The 23,046-nt window shown below is 32.9% G+C and overlaps 4 protein-coding genes across 8 annotated transcripts; all 4 read left to right on the top strand.

Moving 5' to 3' along the window:
- The first annotated feature begins 4,430 nt into the window (after positions 1-4,430).
- On the top strand, positions 4,431-7,843 carry LOC135832170 (microprocessor complex subunit DGCR8-like). Of its 4 annotated transcripts, none has more exons than XR_010556282.1 (13): positions 4,433-4,643; positions 4,715-4,979; positions 5,052-5,159; positions 5,272-5,414; positions 5,485-5,584; positions 5,652-5,784; positions 5,886-5,992; positions 6,062-6,193; positions 6,275-6,662; positions 6,893-7,049; positions 7,238-7,432; positions 7,515-7,655; positions 7,731-7,843. XR_010556282.1 is itself a non-coding variant. In XM_065345229.1 (13 exons), exons 1-13 carry the CDS (start codon positions 4,533-4,535, stop codon positions 7,599-7,601), a joined length of 1,845 nt encoding a protein of 614 aa, XP_065201301.1. In that variant the 5' UTR covers positions 4,442-4,532; the 3' UTR covers positions 7,602-7,729. The 4 variants fall into 4 exon arrangements, 3 of the variants coding, with proteins under 3 accessions (XP_065201300.1, XP_065201299.1, XP_065201301.1); XM_065345229.1 differs by lacking the exon at positions 7,731-7,843 and having other exon boundaries at positions 4,442-4,643; positions 6,275-6,480; positions 6,562-6,662; positions 7,515-7,729; XM_065345228.1 differs by lacking the exon at positions 7,731-7,843 and having other exon boundaries at positions 4,431-4,643; positions 5,524-5,584; positions 7,515-7,729.
- Positions 7,844-10,956: 3,113 nt separating this feature from the next.
- Positions 10,957-14,190, top strand: LOC135832168 (eukaryotic translation initiation factor 4H-like). Of its 2 annotated transcripts, none has more exons than XM_065345225.1 (6): positions 10,957-11,116; positions 11,317-11,437; positions 11,706-11,910; positions 12,005-12,109; positions 12,180-12,434; positions 13,131-14,190. In XM_065345225.1, the coding sequence occupies exons 1-6, from the start codon at positions 11,088-11,090 to the stop codon at positions 13,322-13,324; spliced, it is 909 nt and encodes a 302-aa protein (XP_065201297.1). In that variant the 5' UTR covers positions 10,957-11,087; the 3' UTR covers positions 13,325-14,190. The 2 variants fall into 2 exon arrangements, with proteins under 2 accessions (XP_065201297.1, XP_065201296.1); XM_065345224.1 differs by having other exon boundaries at positions 12,177-12,434.
- Positions 14,191-14,385: 195 nt separating this feature from the next.
- On the top strand, positions 14,386-18,291 carry LOC135832169 (clavesin-1-like). The gene is made up of 6 exons (XM_065345226.1): positions 14,386-14,579; positions 16,322-16,472; positions 16,554-16,809; positions 16,891-17,001; positions 17,269-17,374; positions 17,490-18,291. The coding sequence occupies exons 1-6, from the start codon at positions 14,471-14,473 to the stop codon at positions 17,606-17,608; spliced, it is 852 nt and encodes a 283-aa protein (XP_065201298.1). The 5' UTR covers positions 14,386-14,470; the 3' UTR covers positions 17,609-18,291.
- A 2,409-nt stretch (positions 18,292-20,700) lies between these two features.
- On the top strand, positions 20,701-22,930 carry Ubc10 (ubiquitin conjugating enzyme 10). The gene is made up of 4 exons (XM_065345223.1): positions 20,701-21,033; positions 21,339-21,434; positions 21,530-21,716; positions 21,796-22,930. The coding sequence occupies exons 1-4, from the start codon at positions 21,007-21,009 to the stop codon at positions 21,948-21,950; spliced, it is 465 nt and encodes a 154-aa protein (XP_065201295.1). The 5' UTR covers positions 20,701-21,006; the 3' UTR covers positions 21,951-22,930.
- The last annotated feature ends 116 nt before the right edge of the window (positions 22,931-23,046 follow it).

Here is a 23,046-nt window from a genome sequence, read left to right as displayed (position 1 = left end):
ATTAATCGATTATTTTGAAAAAATAATCGATCATGTTTTTATAGGGTATTTGGCGTAAATTTCATCACAATCTTGCGTTTTCTGGCGTTAAAATTGAAAAAGGATAATTTTCAAAACCGTGAAAACAGAAATATTGACCAATCCATCTTGTATTTTCATCATTTTCTCCAGAATAATCACATTTCTGTCATTCTCTGTTATTTCAACGGTCAATTAATTAACATTTTTACGTTTTTTTCAGCAATTTTGAACATTTTAATGTGATAAAAAAATAATCGAAAATCATCGATTTAATCGATTATTTTTTCACCGATTAATCGGAGTCGCGATTATTTTTTTGGCCGATTAATCGATTTTCGATTATTTGAAATAATCGATTTTTGCCCAACACTACTCAGGGGTCAGGGCGTCTTAACTCATCAACAGGGTATGGCGGGGAACATCAGGATCAGGAACATCCGTGATCCGACCCAAAAAGTCATGGATATCTCAAAATTTTCAAAATGAAAAATTGATTTTCTTTTTACTGAAACGAATAAAGAATAATTTATAATAATGTGTTTGTCAAGTTGCAAAGAATATACTTTTTGATTCGAATAATTTTCAAGAATGGTTTAATCCTAGTTACTAGTAGGTTCAGGGTTGTAAGGTAATTTATGTCGGTAAATTACGGCGGTATTTTACCAAAAGTTTATTACCGTATTTTACCGTAAATTACCAAAAAGCACTTTTTTGCCACATTATTTGAAAGTTGAAAGGATGAATCAACAGCTGAAGATGATTGGCATCAAAATTCACAATTAATTTGCATCAATGCTAATGATAATTGATACATGCTACATATAAACAGGAAAATATCTTGAAAATTACCAAACAATTGCCAGAAAATTATTCACAATTGGTCAAAAATCAGAAAAAATTGCATCAAATCGTGAAAACATGTTGAAATGTCATTAAAATGTACTTCAAAATCATTAAATTTTGGTTATTTCAATCATTTTATTTAAAATAACCAAATTGGTCAATTTTTTATTTTTTGATAATGTTGAATGATTTTAAATTTTAATTTTAATCCATGCATGGTTATTGGTTATACAATTAATTTTTCTCCATTGGCATTGGCCATCTTTCATCATTTTTCAGTTTTCAGTTTTTACTTTTTAGTAATTTTCATTTTTCAGTAACTTCAATGTTTTTCAATTGAGGAGCTCATTGCAAAAGTAGCCCTTGTCACATGAACTTTTAGACCCTTTTCACTCGATTACACCTATTGCCAACTGCGGAGATCATGTTGTAATGATGAAATGACCGTCAAGTTGGTCAACCCTGAGTAGCCCTGAGAGGAATTGCTTTATAGAGTTTACATTCATGATACTGGGTACGCTCAAGGGAGAGCGTTAGAGATTGCATAGGTTCATGTGACAAGGGCTACTTTTGCAATAAGCTCCTCAATTTCAAGTGTTGTTAATGTAATTTTTAATTTTAACCCTTTTATAGTTTCATATTGTTTTCAAATTTCAAGCAGAAAATTATTGAAATTTCCACCCACCTACATAATATACAATAATTTTATATGTTTGAACTTTTGAAGGTTTGAAGTTTGAACACTATAAGTTCATTATATTCAAGTTGGTAAAATACGGTAAAATACGGTATTTTACCGTATTTTACCGCCGTATTTTACCAGCGAATAAATTACGGTAATTTAACAACCCTGAGTAGGTTCAGTTTTAATTAATTAAAATTTTACATTTTACATTTTGGGAATTTTTTGTGTCGGCGTGTCGCGCGTTTTCAATACCACCTATTGAGGCTGCAACCCATGGTGCAGCGCTAGTGTCGCTATTAGTGATAACAGTTGAAATAGGGGTCTGATGTATTGGATTATATGGGAAAATTTCGAATTATTGCATTATTTTATAACTGAAAGAAGTAAAGACTTATTTAAATGTAAGCATCTTTAGTAGAATTTCACGCTCTTTCATAAAATGTCAACAGAAAAATTCTACGTGCAATAATTTCGGAGATATTTAATTTCAAAGAGTGTTGAAATTCTATTTCTTCGTCATGTGATTACTCAGTAATCACTGTATCACAAACTTTGAAATTCAATATCTCCGAAATTATTGCACGTAGAATTTTTCTGTTGACATTTTATGAAAGAGCGTGAAATTCTACTAAAGATACTTACATTTAAAAAAGTCTTTACTTCTTTCAGTTATAAAAAAATGCAATAATTCGACATTTTCCCATATAATCCAATGCATTAGACCCCTATTTCAGTTGTTATCACTCTTATCAGTATTTTTAGTTCCAAAAGTTGCAACCTCAATAGTAAAAGGCCTGAGCGCTGAATCGTTATCACCTTCTGACGTCACCACTAGTAGATGACTCGATTGTGTTTACCATTTGAATTTTAACATACATTTAAATGGCGAGTTCGTGAAACAGAGTAAAACTTTCGTTAAAAACGTTAATAAAATGATGACATTTTAATTAATATTTGTTCTAAAATGTGTTGTAGTGATGAGATATTGTTGTTTTCAACTACTGGTGGTGTTGGATTACTTTATTTTTGTACAAAGTGAATTTTTCGCGATCTGTTTGTGTTGTGACATTGTGTGATTCGGATGTGTAGATATCTTGTGAAGTGAATAAAAATGAAAACTGATGTGTACTAGTGCCTGTGTTTTACTGGAATAACATCGCAGTGAAATGAATAGTGAACCATATAATCTAAAATGCGTTTTAAATCTGCATTGTGAATACAACCATCCAACTACAATGGATGGATAAGGTTGGTACCACCTCTTGTGTTAGAATGGCCAAGTATTAGAATGGTCAAGTTGTAGAAAAAGAGGGAAAAAAAGGGAAAAATATTTTTGTTGCCAACCCACTTTGTTTGGAGAAGAAAATTTTGTAAAATAATTAAAATGAAAAGTAAAGCCCAAGTATTAGAATGGTCAAGTTGTAGAATAGTCAAGTATTAGAATGGTCAAGTATTTGAAAAATAAGGGGAAAAGAGCAATCTGTTATAAGAGGATGAGGAAGTGGTACTTAGACTTACTACTTTTTTGGATAATAGGGTACAAGGGTAGCCGTTTTCAGGGTTGGGGGGCGTTGTGTCCGCTCACCTCGGCTTCGCCTCGGTTGCGCGGGTCGCTTTGTTGTTCATACTATGTCTGTTAACTTCCCTCGGCCTTCGGCCTCGGTGAGTACAGTTTTTTTAGAAACTACCGCAGGTACTGTCTACATTATAGACACTGTACCTGTGCCCTCCGGGTAAGACACCGAACTGCAGGTAACGGGGAAAAGGGACGGTAGTAAAATCTTGTGTCATGCCAATTTCTCCCGCTGGGTGATTTTGGCTGCGCTGTACGTCAGTTTGCAGGCAACGGGGAAGAGGGATGGTAGTGATGCTCTTGGCTGCGCGCGCTGTACTTCGCAGTTCGCATGGTACTTCGTTCAAGAATTCGACACCAGCGCAGCCAAAAGCACCCAGCGGGATAAATTGGCATGACACACGTATTTCAGCCAAGATGGCTGCCAGTTCGTTGTCTTCCCGCAGGTACAGTGTCTATAGTCTACATACACGGTAATGTCCAGCCTCCGTCTGAACTCACCAAGGGGAGTAATGCTCATTGAATGAAATATAAATTTTAAACGGCTCGGCTTCGCCTCGCCTAATTCTCACATTCTCCGAGTCCATGCTGATATTTGTATTTTCTAACACTTGTCCATTCTAATACTTGACTATTCTACAACTTGACCATTCTAATACTTGGGCTTTACTTTTCATTTTAATTTACAAAATTTTCTTCTCCAAACAAAGTGGGTTGGCAACAAAAATATTTTTCCCTTTTTTTCCCTCTTTTTCTACCACTTGACCATTCTAATACTTGTCCATTCTAACACATGAGGTGGTCTCGATAAGGTAATCTAATCAAGAATCAAGAAACCATCAACATCTCAAACCAATTAGATGATTTTAGTGGGATTTTGACAAGATTCGACGATTATTTAATTATATTTCACCAGTGAGTGTTGTAATATCCGCCAAAAGGTATAATTTTGTCAAGTTTATGTATAACTTTCATCTTTAATGTTGAAAAACAGTGTTGTTTATAACCTAATTTCTTCATTTTTTTTCATTAAAATCATTCCTACATGATCATGAATTCATTATTCATGTAGATAAAATATGAAAAATAAAATTTTCCCAGGATTTAATTCGTTTGAGTGCATTTTTCATTCAATTCTATAGTGTATTATGATATGTTAGATACGTAAGTACTACCAAGTAGCGATGACGTCACAAAACAGCGCTCAGGCCTTTTACTATAGGTGGTATTGGCGTTTTTCAATTTTCATCAATACTTAGCTTTGTGCTCACGAGGTTCGCTACCAACTAACCAAGGTCCAATCATCCAATGCGATAACAGGGTGAACAATAATTTTTAATTTTTATCAAAAATTTGGAAATTTGATAAGGCATTCCGATCCGGTTGTGTTGAAGAACAAGTGCTATCAAGATGTCCAAAAGAACGGAGAGTGATGAAATTGAAGATAGTGAAGAAATTAGTAGAATTAATAAAAAACTGAAAACTTGTTCCTTCAATTACTTGGAGCATAAAATTCAAAAGGTTGATGCTTATTTTCTATATCGTGATTAACATTTTAATTCTAAATATTTCTGATTTTGTTATAATTTCAGGAATATGGTGGAGGTCTCATCATGTGTGTTAAGGAAAATAATGCGGATGACGGAAGTATTAGTGTTCCATCTTCTAGTCACTGTCCTTTTCCTGCAAACTCAAATTTTCATCCTGAAAAAGACATTTCAATAGAAAAGGACGAAAATTTCGAAGATTTGAAAACAAAAGATGAAGATGAATTGAGCTTAAGTAACGAGTCTGTCGGCGATGTCGAAAACTCGGAAGAACTAGAACTTTCAGAACTGGAAGAATTACTTGACGCAGGTATGTTAAATTTGTACAAAATTGTAAATTTATTGTTCAAACATTCGTCCAAGACATATTTTGATGTTACAGATCTCCCAACAGAGTATAAAAAACCTGCCGATAGCATTATTCAGAAATTGAACGAAAGAAAAAAGAAAGACGGCGATTTTGTAGAAGTTGAAAAAATAATTTTAGATGGTGAGTATAATATGTATAGTGCAACTTTTCTAATTCATGGAAGTAGAACTGATTCTTTATAATGCGTTTATCGTGGAGATTTTATCTAATCACCATTCATTTGCTTTTGCAGATATTACAGGAGATCATTTTGATTTATTACCAGAAGGATGGATGCAAATGATACATCATATTGGAATACCAGTGTATTTAAACAGACCGACACGAGTTTGCACCTTGGCTAGACCTTATTTTTTAGGTTCTGGAAACGCCTATGTAAGTTTTTGAATATCAAGTTGAATTTTAAAAATAAGTCAATCTAATTTTATTAAATAATATTTTGTAGAACCACAGAATACCTCTTTCAGCAATACCATGTTTACAGTATCGTAAAGCCATTGATAAAATTGCTCAGACTAACATAGAAGACTGTTCTCGAGTCATTGGTGAGTGATAGCAGAATTAAATTTACGAGCCACGCATTCAAGTATTTTTATTCTTTATTTCGTTTAGGAAACCTACGAGTGCCTATCACTAAAGTGGAAACTGTTCACGAAAATCATCTCTCACAATCCTTAGACGCAACAGAGGTTCGAGAATATTGCCAAAAATTATTCAAGTTTAAGAAGGTTCATTTAAAACACAGGTATGGTTTTTACTTTTTATCTTTCTTTTAATTTGCTGTGTGTAAGCTGTATGGTTGCTAATTTTTATGATGAATATTGTATTAATTGAATTTGAATTTAGCTCGAAACACAAACAGTCTAAAACAGTGAAAAATACTAACATATTCAAAGACCGTCCAAGTTTACCCGCTGGCACGAAATTGATTTCTTTTCCGATTTTCGAAAGAGGTGTGTTAAACTTTTCCAGCATACTATTTCACTTTTCTTGAATGTACAAATTTTAACAATTGTTTTCAGACGGAAAAGGAGAAGTGATTCGTCGAAGAGAGTGGATTATGAATCCTAGCGGTAAAAGCTACATTGCTATTCTGCACGAATACTTACAGCAATCTTTGAAGCTGCAGCCTCTTTACGAATACAAAGAGAATGGTAGAAAATTAAATTTTGTTCACCTACTATTTTGCCCCACAATTTTTCAACTCGATTTTTACTTTTGTCATTTTCTTACAGATAATAATGAATATGAAGCAATTGTTTTCTTGAAAGGCATGGAATACGGAAAAGGAAAGGGCAGTAGCAAAAAAGAAGCAAAATTACAAGCTGCAAAAATCACTTTAGAGATGTTAATTCCGGAATTAGATGGTAAAGCTGAAGAAATTTGTGGTTTAAATGTGAAAAAAGTAATCAGCAACGAATCTGTTCTTCATTCCAACAATGTAGGTTCAATTATATGTACATTTCTTTTATCAATATGCTTTTTTATTCTTCATTTTTATATCGTAATTTTTGCTTGGCAGATATTTGATGAAATTAAAATCACTGATCCAAGAGTTGCAGAATTTTGTGCCAGAACAACTGAACCTTCCCCGTATTCTATGTTACTCACATGTCTGCGGAGGTTTGTAAAATTAAATTTTTTCACTTCTATTCGCCTAAGACTTCTATTAATCTGTCTAATTTGTGTCGAGAGTACTTCTACAATACAGTATAATAAAACCTAATAGTAATAACATCTTTGAAACATTAATACTTTGGAAAGCGAAAAAAAAACGCTCCAAATGAATTGAGCTACTTGTAACAGACTAAAAGATTCATTTATTAATACTTAGTTTTTACAATTGCTTTTAGAAATTGTGGTACGATTGAGGTGAAAATAAATTATAACGTCAGTTTGAAACATAACAAAAACAATCAGTTTACTATGACGGTTGGAAAGCACACGGTAACAGTCCACTGCCGTAATAAAAGGGATGGAAAACAAAAGGCCGCTCAAGCTATTTTACAAGTAATTATGCTTTCAGAGACTATTCTTTTAGACCGATAAATAGATGGACAGATAGATGATGTATTTTCTCTCATTGGTAAATTACTTCTCAACATCAATTCTTGACCGTCCCTCGATACCAGAATGTAAGTGGGGGCATTCAAATGTGACTTAAAGTAATTTCTTATAAATTTCGTGTGCATATTTAGGCTTTACATCCGCAATTGAAAACTTGGGGATCCTTGGTACGTTTATATGGAAATAGAAGTATCAAGAACGCCAAAGAAAAAAAAATGGAAGAACAAGAAATTACTCAATTACAAACACAAGCGAAGATTAACTCTCCTAATTACGCTATTTTAAATAAACTTAATGAAGAATTAGAAAAATTACTTCGTAAAAAAGTAAACAAATTTCAATTATTTCCATTCCATAAAATGTGCCATGCGTAAAGATCCTAATGTTTCATGTCTGTATGTATTACAGTTGGAATTGAAACCGGTTGGAATGTTGGTTACTTCCGATGTACCTAGAAGCTCTGGTGTTAATTTGAATCCATTGAATTACTCTTAGTTTTTATGTTTTAATTATATGTGTGAATATGTTTCACATTTTTTTTCCAGAAAAGTTGGCATTTTCTTATTGCATTTAAAACTTGTGTGTGATTATTATTTTGAATTAAACATTTTTTTTTAATTCCAGTGCAGTTGTAGCTGATAATTGCGGAATCGCATAAATTGGTGATTCAGTTAGAAATCCTAATCTGGAATAACGCGAAAATGTTGAATACGTCGAATAGAATTTTATTGCAAAGACCGCTGTCCAATTTCTTGATGATTGGTTTGTTTGTTCCTACATTTCATGAACATTGCTGCTAGGTAGTTTTGAAATGGAGATTGAAAATCTTCCAAAGTATTCCCATTTTTTGGCAAACGCCAGTAAATTTTTTTAATCACAATTTTAAATTTTCGTGTGATCAAGTGAATCTACATAAATGTAGAAAATCAGATTTTTCTTTCAGTTCCCTACCTACTTCCTGTCCGTGATGTTTATCAATCTATGAAACTGATTTAGGTATTTAGTCGCATACCAAAAATAATTCAAAGATTGACTGCTTTTCGTATCCAATAGGTTGAGTAAAGAATCGGTCAATCGTTTTTCTCCTGTCTTTTTTACAAAATGTTACGTATATAGGTAGGTATGTGATTTTTTTGATCAACGAAGTTCAAATTCAGATAGGCCCTGGGCACTGGGCAGTCATCGATCAACAACAAACTCAATATTAACAGCTATATGCTCGTTTTGCTTACGGTACCTTTCTTCTGACCAGGTTTTTGCTCCGCGCTACCTGATTACGGGTAGCGCGGAGCAAAAACCCGGTCAGAAAGTGTAAGAAAGGTAAGTAAAACGAACATAGCTAACGTTACGTTCATTTCCTTGATAGATAATAGGTATGTAATGTTGCTATATGGTTGCTATTGCTATATACAATGAGGGAGGTTAGTATCAAAATAACTAATAAGAATAAGAAAACGCCATGAAGTTAGTTTTGAGAAAATTTATGTTTTTTTTATCAAATACAAAAATATGCAGCGCTAAATTTTCTACCCTACTGTAAAGTCAAAAGTGTGGCTGAAGTTGGATATCAACTTTTTAACGCTCTTTTCAGTCTTTTCACTGCGGTGTGGTCAGTAGGCAAAACTTTGAACGTGTTTTTCACCCTTTTATGAACTCAATTTTGTTTGTGGAAGTGACGTTTGGTTTGTCTTTCTTAACCTTCTCATTATGTAGATAAACGTACGTTGACTTAATTTTGTCGTTGAAAGCAGTGATCGCGGAGCGGAGCGGAGGTGGAGGGTAGGAGCCCCCCCGGAGGGTACCCTTTTTTGGCCTTGCTCCGGGAGCCGGAGCTGGAGCGAGAGGTACTTGAAATTTTTGAGACTGAGCCGGAGGTACTTGAAATGTACCCTCCGAGCTCCGATTGAATTCAGTAATTTTTTTAATTTTTTAGTATTTATTTAGAATTCTAAAATTTTTAAATTTCCATATTTTTTAATGATTAAGTGTGACATTTATGACATTATGACATAATTGATAATTATTTTGGTACTTATTTGAGTTTGCAAAACGCAAAACTCATTTTTATTGTAAGGACAAGGAGGCCCCTCCTCAAGCAGCCACCTCCTGGAGGGCCTCCTGGAAGGATTGAAAAAATATGGAGGGTGGAGCAGGACTGCCGATGCCGGAGCCGGAGGCACTTACAAAAAATCCTTGGAACTGGAGCTGGAGCCGGAGGTAAATTTTTTACAAATTCAAGAGCCGGAGCTGGAGGCGGAGGCACTGACCCCCTTCCTCCGCGATCCCTGGTTGAAGTGGTTGAAAGAGAAAGAGGATCAAATAAATTCTGTAGCAAACAACCAAACCAACAAGCAGGGATGCGGAGCGGAATGAATTTCGTTCCGGGTTCAGGGTTCAGCTCCAGCATGAAAAATAATTCTGTTCCGGGTTCCTACATCGTTCCGCTCCGCTCAAAAATATCGTTCCGTTCCGGTTTAGCGTTCCGTTCCGCTCCGATTTTTCTTTTTTGTTTTAGAGAAGGTTGTATTCAAAGTACATCAGAATTTTCATGTTCTGAGCAAAAATTGAAGTTGAAAATGTTGAAATACCCGAAATTTTAAAAAAATGGTTGAATTAGGCGCGTTTTAATGAAATTTAAAGTCCACCTCACTAGTGTTGGCCTGAGAATATTCTCAATGCGCATAATCTGAGAATATTCGCGAATATTCGCGAATATTCTCGAATGCTTGGAGAATATTCTCTCAAAAAAATAAAAATCATGATTTTTTTCAAAAAAGTTGAAGATTTTTCTTCAATTTTCCACAGTTTACAAGTTTTACCACTACTTTTCTTTAAAAATTTCCAATTTTCCTTGATAATTTGAAACTTTTTCATGGAAAGTTTCCTATTATCTCTAAACTAAGCAATAATGTTCTATTTTTTGAAAAGAATCTGCGGAATATGCGCAGGAAAATGCGCATATTCTTGCGCATGCGCAAGCAAAAAAAGAATATTCGCGAATTTGCCCAACACTACACCTCACTGCTCACATGAGAAATTTGAATTTTGATTGCTGAAAATTGCAGCTTTGTTCCAAAAGTACATTGTATAAATGGTCTTTTTCATGTCATTTACCATGTCTTTTTACAATTTTCTAGTTTATTGAGGTAAAATTTCAGCAAAAACACCTTTTGTTCACACTGTAATCTTGAAAATCGTTCATTAAAGGTCAAAAAATTTTGTTAGGTCGGAGCTTTAAAAACCCAAATTTTTATTCCGGTTCGGTTCCGGTTTCGCTCCTGCATATTTTTTGAAAGTTGCTCCAGGTTCCGTTCCGCTCCGCCAAAATTCTCCCAAAAGTTAGGGGTTTAGCGTTCCGGTTCGTTCCGGTTCAGTTCCGCTCCGCATCCCTGCCAACAAGCAACAACCCAGGCGCGGACTGGCCCTACCGGGATACCGGGAGTTTCCCGGTGGGCCCCTCCAAAAAATGGGCCCTTGGGGTAGACAATGGGCCCTCGCGAGCAAAAATTTAAAATAAAACATGCAAAAATAGACTTTTTCCGTTTTTTGGACCACTTTTTTCAAAAAATTTTCGCTCTCGCTTCGCTCGAGCAGTATCAAAATGCTTCTCATTTGAGATTTCCCGGTGGGCCCTTTTGACCCAGTCCGCGCCTGCTGAACAACCGCTGCCGCATTCGGAATTTCGAATTCGAATTTATTTTTCGAAATCGAAATTATAACGTTATCAAAAAAACAAAATAGTAACCGTAACGATAACTCAAAATATTGAGAGGCGAGACGCAGCACGCAGCAATTCATTCGCATTGCGCGCAACGCAATATGACGAAAGCATCGAAAAAATGTCTCATGTACTTCGCGGATCCTCTCGTCTCAGAAAGGGGTACTTGTTGTACGACTTGCTACTTTGAATATCATCAAACAACCCATACCTAAAGAATTCATTGTTTTGTTTCCAATAATAATTGTTATGTGATTTTAATCATGGCCGGAAGAAATCGTTACGAAACCGGGTGAGTATCTGCTATAATTAAATGTCTAATGAAACACATACATTGTAAACCTTCCTCTCTTTTGCATGATGCGGTCACTTGTCAAATTGTATGTTATAGTATTGCTATCAGTAGCACGTTTTGAGTTCGGAAGGACTTCATCTATAGTATCGTTCGCTGCTTAATAAAGTATTAATATAATTATTTGTTCTCAATTTCAGACATGGAAGTGGCAGACCTCAAAAACCTTTGCCGAAGGAACCTCCATTTACAGCTTACATTGGAAATCTACCAAATGGTGTGACACAAGGAGATATTGAGAAAATGTTTGAACAGTATAACGTATGTTTCTTCTCATTTTGTTTTCATGTTCATTCTTTGATTTTTTGTTTTCATTTCAACTTTTAATGTTATGGTCTATATTTCATCTGTTCTTGAGTGAAAGAATTCCTGAATGGATGTACTAATATGACCTCTTCTCACAGTTCTTATCCTATACCATACCTGAATACTTATTTTATCGTAAACGAATTTTGTAAAATAGAATTTTACACCCATTCTTTTTTTACTTTTGAATCTCTATTTGCATTTTTACGTTCATTTTTATCAGATTAAAAGTGTGAGATTGGTGCATGATCGTGAAACTGACAAATTCAAAGGATATTGCTACGTCGAATTTGATACTCTTGAAGATCTTATTAGAGTTCTTGAAATTGACGGCATTCTATATGTGGAAAATCAACTCATTAGAATTGATGTTGCGGAAGGAAAGAGAAATGAAAAGTCTGGCTTTGATAGGATGAAAAATAGAGGAGGTAAATTTCAATCTTGAATTATGATGTACTAATGTACTATGGTACACATTTTGTATTCACGTTTCGATATCTTCTTCCTTCTTTTTTTTTTCAGGATTTAACAATACCCGTGGAAGTAATCCAACTGGTAACAGAACAGGAGGTGGTGACAGAAGAAATTTCAACAATTTCCCTCAATCGGCTTCTGGACAAGGAAGTGGTAAGATTTAAATATGCATATTTATATTTTGTGCATTACTTACATTTTACCGTTTCAATTTCGTTAGCAGGCAATTTTTATCAGAAAGATCGGGGTTACCAGAATAAACGAAGCCCACAATGGGAAAACAATAGAAGTACGGGTAACAATTTTGCCGAACCTAGCAGCAATAACAGAGGGACATTTGGACAATTTAATAATGATAGCAGAAGGGGAATGGGTCCCGGCAACAGATCTGCATTTTTCAATCAGAAACCGCCGCCGAGGCACGACAGAAGTAGACAACAGTTCGATGATTTTCCTGAAAATAGTTCAAGCTCTTCGTGTAAGTAAAATATATATGTACCATTATGTATGTTTTCTATTAAAATCAGCATATATGCTGGACCGCGGATCGCAAATTACGGATCTCATTATTTCTAACAAAAAACGATTCGAGTTCAAGTTTTTTCATTCTAAAACAGGTAAAGTTGGAAAAGTATAACCAATTGCAACTAATAATCAAGTTGGATATTTATAAGTGAAAAACTTCTACTATGATCAGAAAGTTTATGGAAAATTTGTCTTTTCCAAGTGCACTTTTCTGTAGAAAAATCCGTTATCAGGATGTCTACCATGGTCCCTAATAATTGCGTAAAAATCGCGATATTCACCAAAAATCACTGAAAAATGTTTCAATTTTAAAAACATCATATTGTAATATGTTTATTTTATAATTCATTGAATTAGAATAAATCTGTACTGCAAAACTCTTGCGGTACTTGGATATCTAATTTTGGTAAAAAAAAAAAACTTGCTGTTTTTATTTTCAGCATATTATACTTAATTACTTAAACTAATCGGGCCGTACAATCTGTAATTGGCAATCCGCAGCTTGAAAATCTGTGTAGTAATTTTTGTTCCACGTTAAGCATTATGTAATTTACACAACGTTGTTTCATTTCTTAAATGTTTTTATACACGAACGAAACTGCCACTATGTGACTGTAATGAGTAATTATTTTTGTGTTATATTCAACAGCGTCAGAGCAAAGACCAAAATTAGTGCTACAGCCACGAACAGTTAAAGATCCAGTGAATCAGCTTGCAGATACGGTACAAAATAGCTTAATTTTTGGCGGAGCAAAACCCAGAGAAGAAAAGTTGAAAGCGATGGAAGCTACACAAAGTAAACCATCTGCATCTTCAAGCATCAACCAGCAATCTGATGATTAATTTGAGTATTTTTAATCGCGATTTGACTTTTGCATGAGGTAAGTAGTGTATTGATATGAACGTTAAATAGATTATGTATCGAATTCGCTTTTGTCGATTAGACGTTTTTGTAATTTAATTTATTAATTCGTTAATAAGTGTTATTTCTGTGTTACGAAGATGAAGGGTCTAAAAAAATATATATGTATGTTGATTTGCTTTTATATATCCTATGTTTTCCCTCGTTGGTATGCAAAGAAATCAAAGTATTATTCAAAATAAAGTATAAAATATTTCCTACAAATTGATTCGTCTTCGAAAAAAAAAAATTTCCATTATATTACGAAATTTGTACAAATACTCCACGTTTAAACGCTTTTCATTGAAGCGATAAAATATTTACATACGCAGTCAATAATGTGATAATATATTTTATCTATTTTGTAGCATGTAGGCTTCTGTTTTGTACTACAGCTGAAATAGAAACCGTCGAATATATTTTACTTGTACAGGCTAGAAATTAACCAGAGTCGTATAATAATGTATGTTTTTGTTTTCGAATGGTTATTATTTGTGTGTTAGGTAGTGTAATAAACGATTGAAATTCCATGAACTACTTCTGTATTATTTCTATAATTTAATTTATTCGCTACTAAGGTACGGCCTTAAGTGGTCAAGTATGCTGGCCATTTTCGTGTGTAACATAGGATACAATTTTTTTGATTATACTTAATAGGATTTTGTAATGTTTAAAAATTGAAGTTGTTTAATTAAAACTTATTTTTTTACACTGTTAATATTATCTGTAACAGCATTTATTGTTATTTTTAGTTCCATAAGTTTTTGGTAAAATTATGTATGTGTAGTAATAAATACGTAATTATGAATTTTCTTCTTTCACTTGATTAACAGGATAACAGCAAGAACAACAACAACCAAAAGTTTTATAATGAATAGAAATATGCAAACGTGTTAATAATTTCAACCGAAATTCAATTAAATATACGTATGCAAATTTATGGTAATCCACTCAGGCGAAATAATGAGTAAGGCCGTAAGGGTTTTAAAAATATCATATGATATGAAATTTCTGTATTATGTATTCGCGCTTCGAAAGTATTCGTCATTTGTTGAAAAATCCTGTAAATTTAGAATTTGTATAATAAGATGGAAAGTGAACGTGAGTCCACGGAAGAAATGGAACTGTGTCCTGAGTACGCCATAAACGAATTGAAATTTTGGATTTCACAGCAAAATTTTATCCCGGAATTATCAGGTCAATATTAATAGCATTTGAATTATTTAAAATATCTTAGGTTCAATTTGAAAACGTAATTATAACGCCAACGGCCAACCGTAAATTCAACTGCAACAAACCAAACGAAAGGATGCTAAGATGAAAAAGTACCTATCTAAAACTTTTTGTATCAAGTACTGACAAACCTCCTAATTTCGGACACTTAACAGTTTTTTCTATTTTTCTGATATAAAATAATACATGGAAGTAAAAGTTAATATGTTTTCTGAAAGCTTGGATCATGGGTTGTCTCCCTGATGCGAAAGTTTCCATCTTATGCCATTCGTTTGACCATTCGCCCGATTTTTCTAAATGCCAGTTGCTACACAAGTTCCGTGAAAAAGTTATCTACAGAACCTAGCCAAACATTTCGATTACAAAGAGTGCGATTGCCCTAATTTATCAAAAAGTGACTCGCGATGAAGCGAAAAAAATATTCCGTTCATTTTACCATTGACTATTGTTGGAAAATATTCCAAAAACTGTAAAAATTAAAATTTTCATCCTTATACTCGGACACTCGATTTGCTATTGAAAAAAATTCTACTACTTATTTATTTTGTCATTTAATCCTAATGTTGACCAAAATAATAAATTAGGTAATGAAACATTTCAAACTATCATTTAATATTTAAAATACATTTTATTTGATTGATAAAAAATAATTCAGTATGACTGGCATACCTATTTTATCAATACCCAAAGACCTAATTTAATACTTACCTATTCGGACAATTCATTAAAAAAACGTTTTTTTTCTCATTCCGAACATTCGTACTGGAGCTCCGTCTGCTGGAGAGTGTTTTTTTTTAGTGAAAATAATAAAATTTTATTTCATCTCATAATCTTCCCTTTTTCTTGTAAAATGAATTAAGTGTCCGAAATTAGGGAGTTTGACAGTAGTATATATAGAAAGGAAAGACAAATTCTAATACATCTCTTGAAAATTGCCATTTTCGCTGAAGAAGCGTGCATCTTTGTTTTATTGCTTGTTCAATTTTTTGCCAGATACCTACCAAAATTCATCTCTAAAATTATTTTAAAAAAAAAGAAAATATAAAACTCCACGTGAGAAAGAATGGCGAATACCTAAATCAATTCGCACGCTTGAAGGCACGGACATCAGACATGAGACGAGCGCAAGCGTTATCAAAAATTAAAATGACATATACAATTAAAAAATAAAAGTATCTACTTTTCTCAAAGATATCAAACAATTTTGATACTTAATTGAGCACGAGCGTGTGTGACAAACGAGCTATTTTGTATTTTATTCAAATTTCGGAAACGTTTGCGCTGGTCTCGTGTTCCGAACACGAACTCGCAAGCTTTTATGAGAACATCGCCCAGTTTCATTCTATCTTAGCAGTTAGCTTAGCTACCTATATATACATAATACTTCAAGTCAACGTCAACAAATCATCAAGCGAACTCACAATTTTTTATTTTGAGCAGAATTCAAAAGTTTGTATGACTTGTTAATTTTTTCTTACTACTTAAGGTAATTATTTTATCAAAAGTGATACATTTTTTTCCCAGCATGATTTTTTGAAAAGTAAAAAGTCTTATTTTTGAAAAAACGAAAAAACAAAAAAACAATGACCATTTAAATTGCATTTGGTCCACAACTCTATTTTTTATCTTGGATCGTGGATGTGCCAAACCAATGTTACCTATACTTATTTAATTTTGGCAATTACCTATTGAAATTTTCGTTTTAGATAAAGTTTTGAGAAGATTCCTGCACAGTTGTTACTACAATGTTAAAGATACTAAGGATACACTTACCTCATATTTTTCAATTCGCGTCAAGACTTCTCAAGTTTTTCTCAACCGAACAGCTGAACATATGAAAGGAATAACTGATCTAGGGTACAGTACCAGAAATGTTAACTTTTATTTGTCTATGGAAGAGAATTTGAAAATTGAAAAAAATATATTTATTTTTTGCAGGTACTACGTCAAAATGCCTGAAGTAACTGTTGAAGGATACGAAGTTATAGTCACAGGATTATTTACTGATGATACTACTCATTTCAATTTCACCGATTTCTTGAAACTTTACATCACGGCCGTTGAAACATGGACATTCACAGCGCAGGAAAATTCCGAGGGTATAATACTTGTTGCCGACGCTGCGAATTTCACATTTTCGCATTTAAGAAAAATGGAATATAATGTTATAAAGGCGGGTTTTCAGTATTTTCAAGTGGGTGTAAATTTCCTCTCTACTATCGTAGATCGTTAGATGAAATAAAATTTGAAAAAATTACAATGTGTTTTTAAACAGGATGCATTACCAATTCGCTTGAAAAAAATTATCATCATAAATATTTCAACTCCGGTGAACGTTTTATTAAATATGATGCAGTCAGTAATTGCTAAACGATTAGTTCATCTGGTGAGTAACTTCCTTTTTCCTATAGTTTGTAATTCTACTTATCTAAAAAAATTTTTATCGACGGAAGTACTGTATCAAGTAAAAAAAAAAAAAAAAACCAGAAACACCGACCGACGATATTTATCGTATAGGCCGCCGCGAACATCATGTATATAGATTTTACCATTTACGTACTTGCCCTATGTGAAAAAATCGAGGAAACATTAAAAATATTTACTGAAACTGGGAACACACTCGAAGTAATGAAATCATAAATGTTGTTCTCAGATTGAAAGGCATAGTTCTACTTCTACGAAATACTATGAGATGGTTCCACAAAAAATGTTTCCAATGGAATATGGAGGCGATGGCAGAAGTGTGAAAGATCTAAATGGTTCGTTAGAGAGGAGAGCAAAATGATTTAAACTAATTTTTTTTCAATGCTTTAGTAGGTACCTAGCTACCTACTCATATCATAAGGGAGTGCTTCTAGCTGGAAATTTTTTCAGGCGAAACTGTTCAGTTATTAATTGACAATAAAGAATGGCTGGAAAAAGAAGATGAAATGTTACGCAATCTCATTGCAAAACAACCTCGACAAAAAAGTTTTTTTAGTTCTTTATTTTAAATTTGGGGAATAGTTACGCGATAACACGGTTTTTTCTCTTTTTTTCAGGTACCTAGCTAATAAGTCATCATTGGTATATGTGACCGTCCGCGATAAAACCGACCATCCGTCGCAAAAAATCGAAAATGTTTTTTCGCCTATTTTTGGGCCTTAAATGGTTTAGGGAACAACAATTCGTGAAAAAAAAATTTCGATTTTTTTGCGACGGATGGTCGGTTTTATCGCGGACGGTCACATATGGTGTCACAATTTAACTTATCTAGCATACGATAGGCTTAACCTTACATTACGAGTATAGTAAATAATTATCGGTAAGTTAATCGAAGGAAATATATATTTTTTAATGAGAAATGAAATGAAATTCGTTAATTTCTTAAAAGTAGTTTAAAAACACCTGATGTAAAATAACATTATCTAAAATACCTACCCGATAATCTATTGAAAAGACAAAAACGTTGGCACACTCACATTTACACATATTATGCCTACCTATGTAAATGTATTACATTGAAACAAAAATCATCAAGTGGTACGAAATGCATGAATATTTACCTACCTATTTAATTATACTATACCTACAACAATTCGTTAAGTAAAAAAACTACGTCATAGAATATTTGTTATACGTACAATAACTATAATTTGTGTTTATAAAAATAAATCAAGATATTTTTGATACCTTCTCACGGCATTAATTTCACAGTGAAGTATTTTATATATTCTTGAGGTATACTTGCATTAATTGTGCTTTACAGGAGGCAGCTGCAATTTTAAAGCTTAGCTAGTTACCTAGTGAAAAGCACTTTCACTACAAGTAAATATTACGTAGAATGTAAATAGGTTTCCATCGGGTCCTTGATACGTGTTATACTTTCCACATTTCGTAAAACACCGAACAAAATTAAGAGTTAATTTTTAAAGTAGGTAAGTAACTAAGTATATGCGTCAATTTCGACTGGTAAAAATTTAAGCAAGAATTTAGTATTTTTGTTTAAATCAACGTAAGGTATACTTAGCCAGGTAGGCATAAATGATATGAGTGATATTAAAAAAATTGTAAATATCTATCTAAAATGAGTACATACCTATAAGACAAACAAATTTAGTTGCAATAAAAATAGCTGAAGAAATTTATGTGCAATACCTACTTACTTACCGAGTCTTGTTTGCCAAATACCCAATAACTGAAAGAACTCTGCGTGCGGAATGTGACTCGTATGACAGCTTCAATCCAACTAAAAATCCGAGAGATACTTTTTCGAATAAAAAATAAAAAATTAACGATATTACTATCAGACAAAGAGGAAATGTATAAATTGTTGCGATAACGAAAAAGGTAGTTTCTGATAATTTGTGACTGCTGGATAAGTTTGTCATACATTTAATAAAATGGGAATATGTGGGTAGTGCTGCGCTATATGGTACCAAAAAGCGACATAATCGACATCGACATAATTATAATAATAATATTGTAGGCTACAGTACAGAGACAGACATAGCCGACATAATATACATCGTGATCATGGATTTTACGAAAATTGGCGAAGAAGTTTAGGTACCTACTACCTACCTACCTACTCGTACTTTGAGAATAAGACTACTTGGAAAAATTTTAAGCCTTCTAGCCACACAAGCTGCTAAATTATGTAGGGGTCCTCAAAATTACGTAATTTAAAAAAAAAGAAACATGCAGGTTTTTGTTACTTTTGGATAACTAACCTGTGCAGTACCTCGGTCAACCCCCGTAATCCATTGATTATGAAATCCGATGTCAATTTTAGCCGTCTAATAGCCAGTGCTTGAAGACTGGCAGATTTCAAAAATTACGATTTCTTATCCACTTTATAGCACTTTTTCTCCACCAGTATAGGCTGAAACACCTCAATAAGCAATTTTTTCCCGCCATCCTTTTGGTCAAATTTTCATAATTCATATTTTTTTACTCATTGTGATGGGTAGGTACCAGAAAAACACGAGCAAAAAAACTGAATTTTGACAATTGTATCGAAATGTTTTAAAACAAAAAAAGTATTTTTTTTTTCAAAAAAGCAATTTTTTTGTGATTGTACAACCCTGACTTCGTTTTAATACCAAGTTTTTGATTTTTTTTTCAACTTATAATTACCTAGTGCCTGGCTAGTATGTATTAAGTCATTTTTATTAGGTACCTCTACCTACCAAGTTTCCGATTGTTTATTCGTTTTCAATTATTAGTACATATAACTTTTTCAGTAGACGCTATGATTTGATTGGCTAATTCCAATGAGTTTGAAGTTTAATAAAGTGTAGTGTCAAATGAAAAAATGCATACAAAAATACATAGGTAGTAAAGTTTTTATTTAAAATCGAACTGACTGAATACACATTTACACAACAAATCGTAAAATGATGCAATTTTATTAAACAGATTGAGATAGCATATGCCATTTTTTGAAAAAAAGCAAGCAATTTTTAAAAAAACACTCGATGAAGAAAAACATGTTTTAAACCAAAAAACTTTTCGAAAACACAATTTTTTTGGTTGTTTAGTTTTGAACTACGTACTTACCGCATGGCAGAGATGTTGCAAAATCGAAATGCGATTTCGTGATTTTTGAAAATTTTTTCATTCACTTTGTCGAATGTTCAAAACGGGGGACGGTGGAAACCGCAATTTTAAAGAAAAGAACCGCAAGTTGTGTTTTACGTTTTAAAAGGAGAAAGAGAAACCCAACCGGGAAAGCTCTTTTCGGTTCAACTTAGGTACGCGATTTGATTGAATTGAATTGAATCGTAACCTGAAACATCCGAATTCGAACTCTGCTAAAAAGCGTGAAAAGTGAAATTTGAAAGGAAAAAAACTAAAAAAAAGGGTCTACGTCCTACGTCTATATTGTAATTGTATAAATTACAATTTTTAATTTCACAATAAAAAAATGAAAAATAATATGTTTTTTAAAAGACAAAACAAAAGCTACAAAAATACGAAGTACAATATAAGTTTCTGTTTCTGTTTCGGATCGGATTAGGTTTTTTTGTTTTTTAATTGTCGAGGAATTTGTATCAAGTTGAGCGTTGAGCATCCTCGATAGTCGATATCACAAACACACGATTTCGATTTCAGTTCAAGTTGGTTTGGTCGGTCTGTGCTTGAGAATTTTGTTACTTCAATTCTTCTGCAGCAATTTCAATTCTTTTGGACAATTTTGTAGTAATTTTTATTTTATTGAGTAATAGTAATTTTGTAACGAGGAGGTACACTCTTATGCAACAATTTTCGTTATTAAATTATATTTGAGAGAAAACCGATGTGAATTACAAAAAACATAGTATCTTTCCTGATTTTTTATCTTAATTATGTAAAGTGAATTGTACAGTTGAAATTCTATTGTGGATTATTTTGTTAACATCTTACACCAATGGCTGGAACTCGGCGTTTGCAAAAAGTAAGTTATAAAATCTTCCATCTTCCTTGAAATTGTACAATCGTCAATGAACCATTGCAGATTTTTTCTGATGACTGATTTTTTTGTTCTGCGTTGTTTTCGTTGTTTATAAAAATTGAAACATACACACAAATGTTTGCATGAGTTTTGTATAATGATAACGACTGATAATTGCAATGCATTCGAAATGAGACTATGAGTGGTTATTATTTAGCAAACACGCACATCGTATGAATCCCATGTATTTTTAATTTCTTCGAATTACCTTAAATCAAACTACATGTGTATTATGGGATGTGTTACAGGAATTGAATGATATGAGAATCAACGGTTTGAAATGTTTTAGAGATATTCAAGTGGATGAATCGAATATTCTTACATGGCAAGGATTAATTGTACCGGTGAGTGACTTCACCTTTGAGTTTTTCTGAATATTTTATCATCGGTGAAACATGGCGAGCAATTTTATTACACTTGAATATTGATTTTTTTTTAGGAAAATCCACCTTTCAATAAAGGAGCATTCAGAATTGAAATAAATTTTCCAGCTGAATATCCATTTAAACCGCCTAGGATAAATTTTAAGACGAAAATTTACCATCCCAATATCGACGAAAAAGGGCAGGTCTGTTTACCTATTATCAGTGCTGAAAATTGGAAGCCAGCTACTAAAACTGATCAAGGTAACAAGAATTGTGATTGATAAGTATATCTTTTGAGGTGGCGATATAATTTCACACGTTATTTTACGCAATTATGTAGTTATTCAAGCCCTCGTTGCGTTGGTCAACGATCCAGAACCAGAACATCCTTTACGTGCTGAATTAGCGGAAGAATATCTAAAAGATAAAAAAAAGTTTTTCAAAGCAGCCGAAGACCATACAAAAAAGTATAGCGAAAAAAGACCAGCGGACTGATGAAAAACTGGCTTTGAATCTGGAAGCACCAACATTCTGGCTTGTTGACTCTAGTTTTATTATTCACTACTAACTCGTTATTGTTTTTTACAAAATAATGGTAAATTACTCACGAAACATGTCAAGAAAAATATTCTATCGATATTAGAAAAGAAACTTTTGCTTTTCTAATAACAAAATCATTAGTAATTATCATTACTTATTATTTTTATTATTTTTTTTTGAAATGTGATATCTATTTATAAATTACGCAAATGATGTAGGGGATGAGTTCATTATAAATTCGATAGCGAAAACGTGTTTTCTTTAATCAGCTTGTTTCCATGTGTAGTTTCTTTTTATAAGATATTATGTTTGTTGAAATGAAGATCCTCTTCGAATTCTATTTAGTGATTGATTGTTAGCCCTTTTCATTTTCCGATTAAGGGGTTATTCCCAATACATAGTAGTCCATTGTTTGTCTGCTAAACTTCTAGTTGAGATTACAAAGCCAGCGGTGCATAAAATAGCTTCAAATTATAAAAACATGTCTTTCAAGACAATTGTTGGAAACCCATGCATGCATTTGTTTGAAAACTACTAAACGTATTGGCAAATACATGCATAAGTTTCAAGAAACAGTCTTGAAAAATTAAAATTTCAATTTTGATAAAAAATTCTGCGAATGAGATGAAAATTTATTCCCCAAAATCGAGACGAACTTAGGCAAATTGAGTACGCAATTATGTATTGGGAATTTGTATTGCAAACTGGATATTTGAGATTAATTCTCTTCTGAAATACCTCTTTACATTATCGTGTTGAAGAGCTTATTAAATATAATCCATTGTATAATAGTGTTACTAGTTTTTACCCATAGAAATTAAATTCATTTTCTGAAATTTTAGATGATTTTTGTTTTTAGTGCAACTTAATCTCATATCAATAATTGTAAATACAGCGAATAGTGTATGCAAGTGAAATAAATAGATGAATGAATACCTTTCTCATTTTTTTCTGCGGTAGAAACATATGCTGATCTTCATACGTCATTTTAGGTTTAACTAACTCAATTTAATCAATTGTTGTACAAAAATATCTATGAATTCGCTGAATA

This window comes from Planococcus citri, chromosome 1 (genome assembly GCF_950023065.1).
Source record: "Planococcus citri chromosome 1, ihPlaCitr1.1, whole genome shotgun sequence".
NCBI lineage: Eukaryota > Metazoa > Arthropoda > Insecta > Hemiptera > Pseudococcidae > Planococcus > Planococcus citri.
This window is presented reverse-complemented; position numbering and strand designations above follow the sequence as displayed.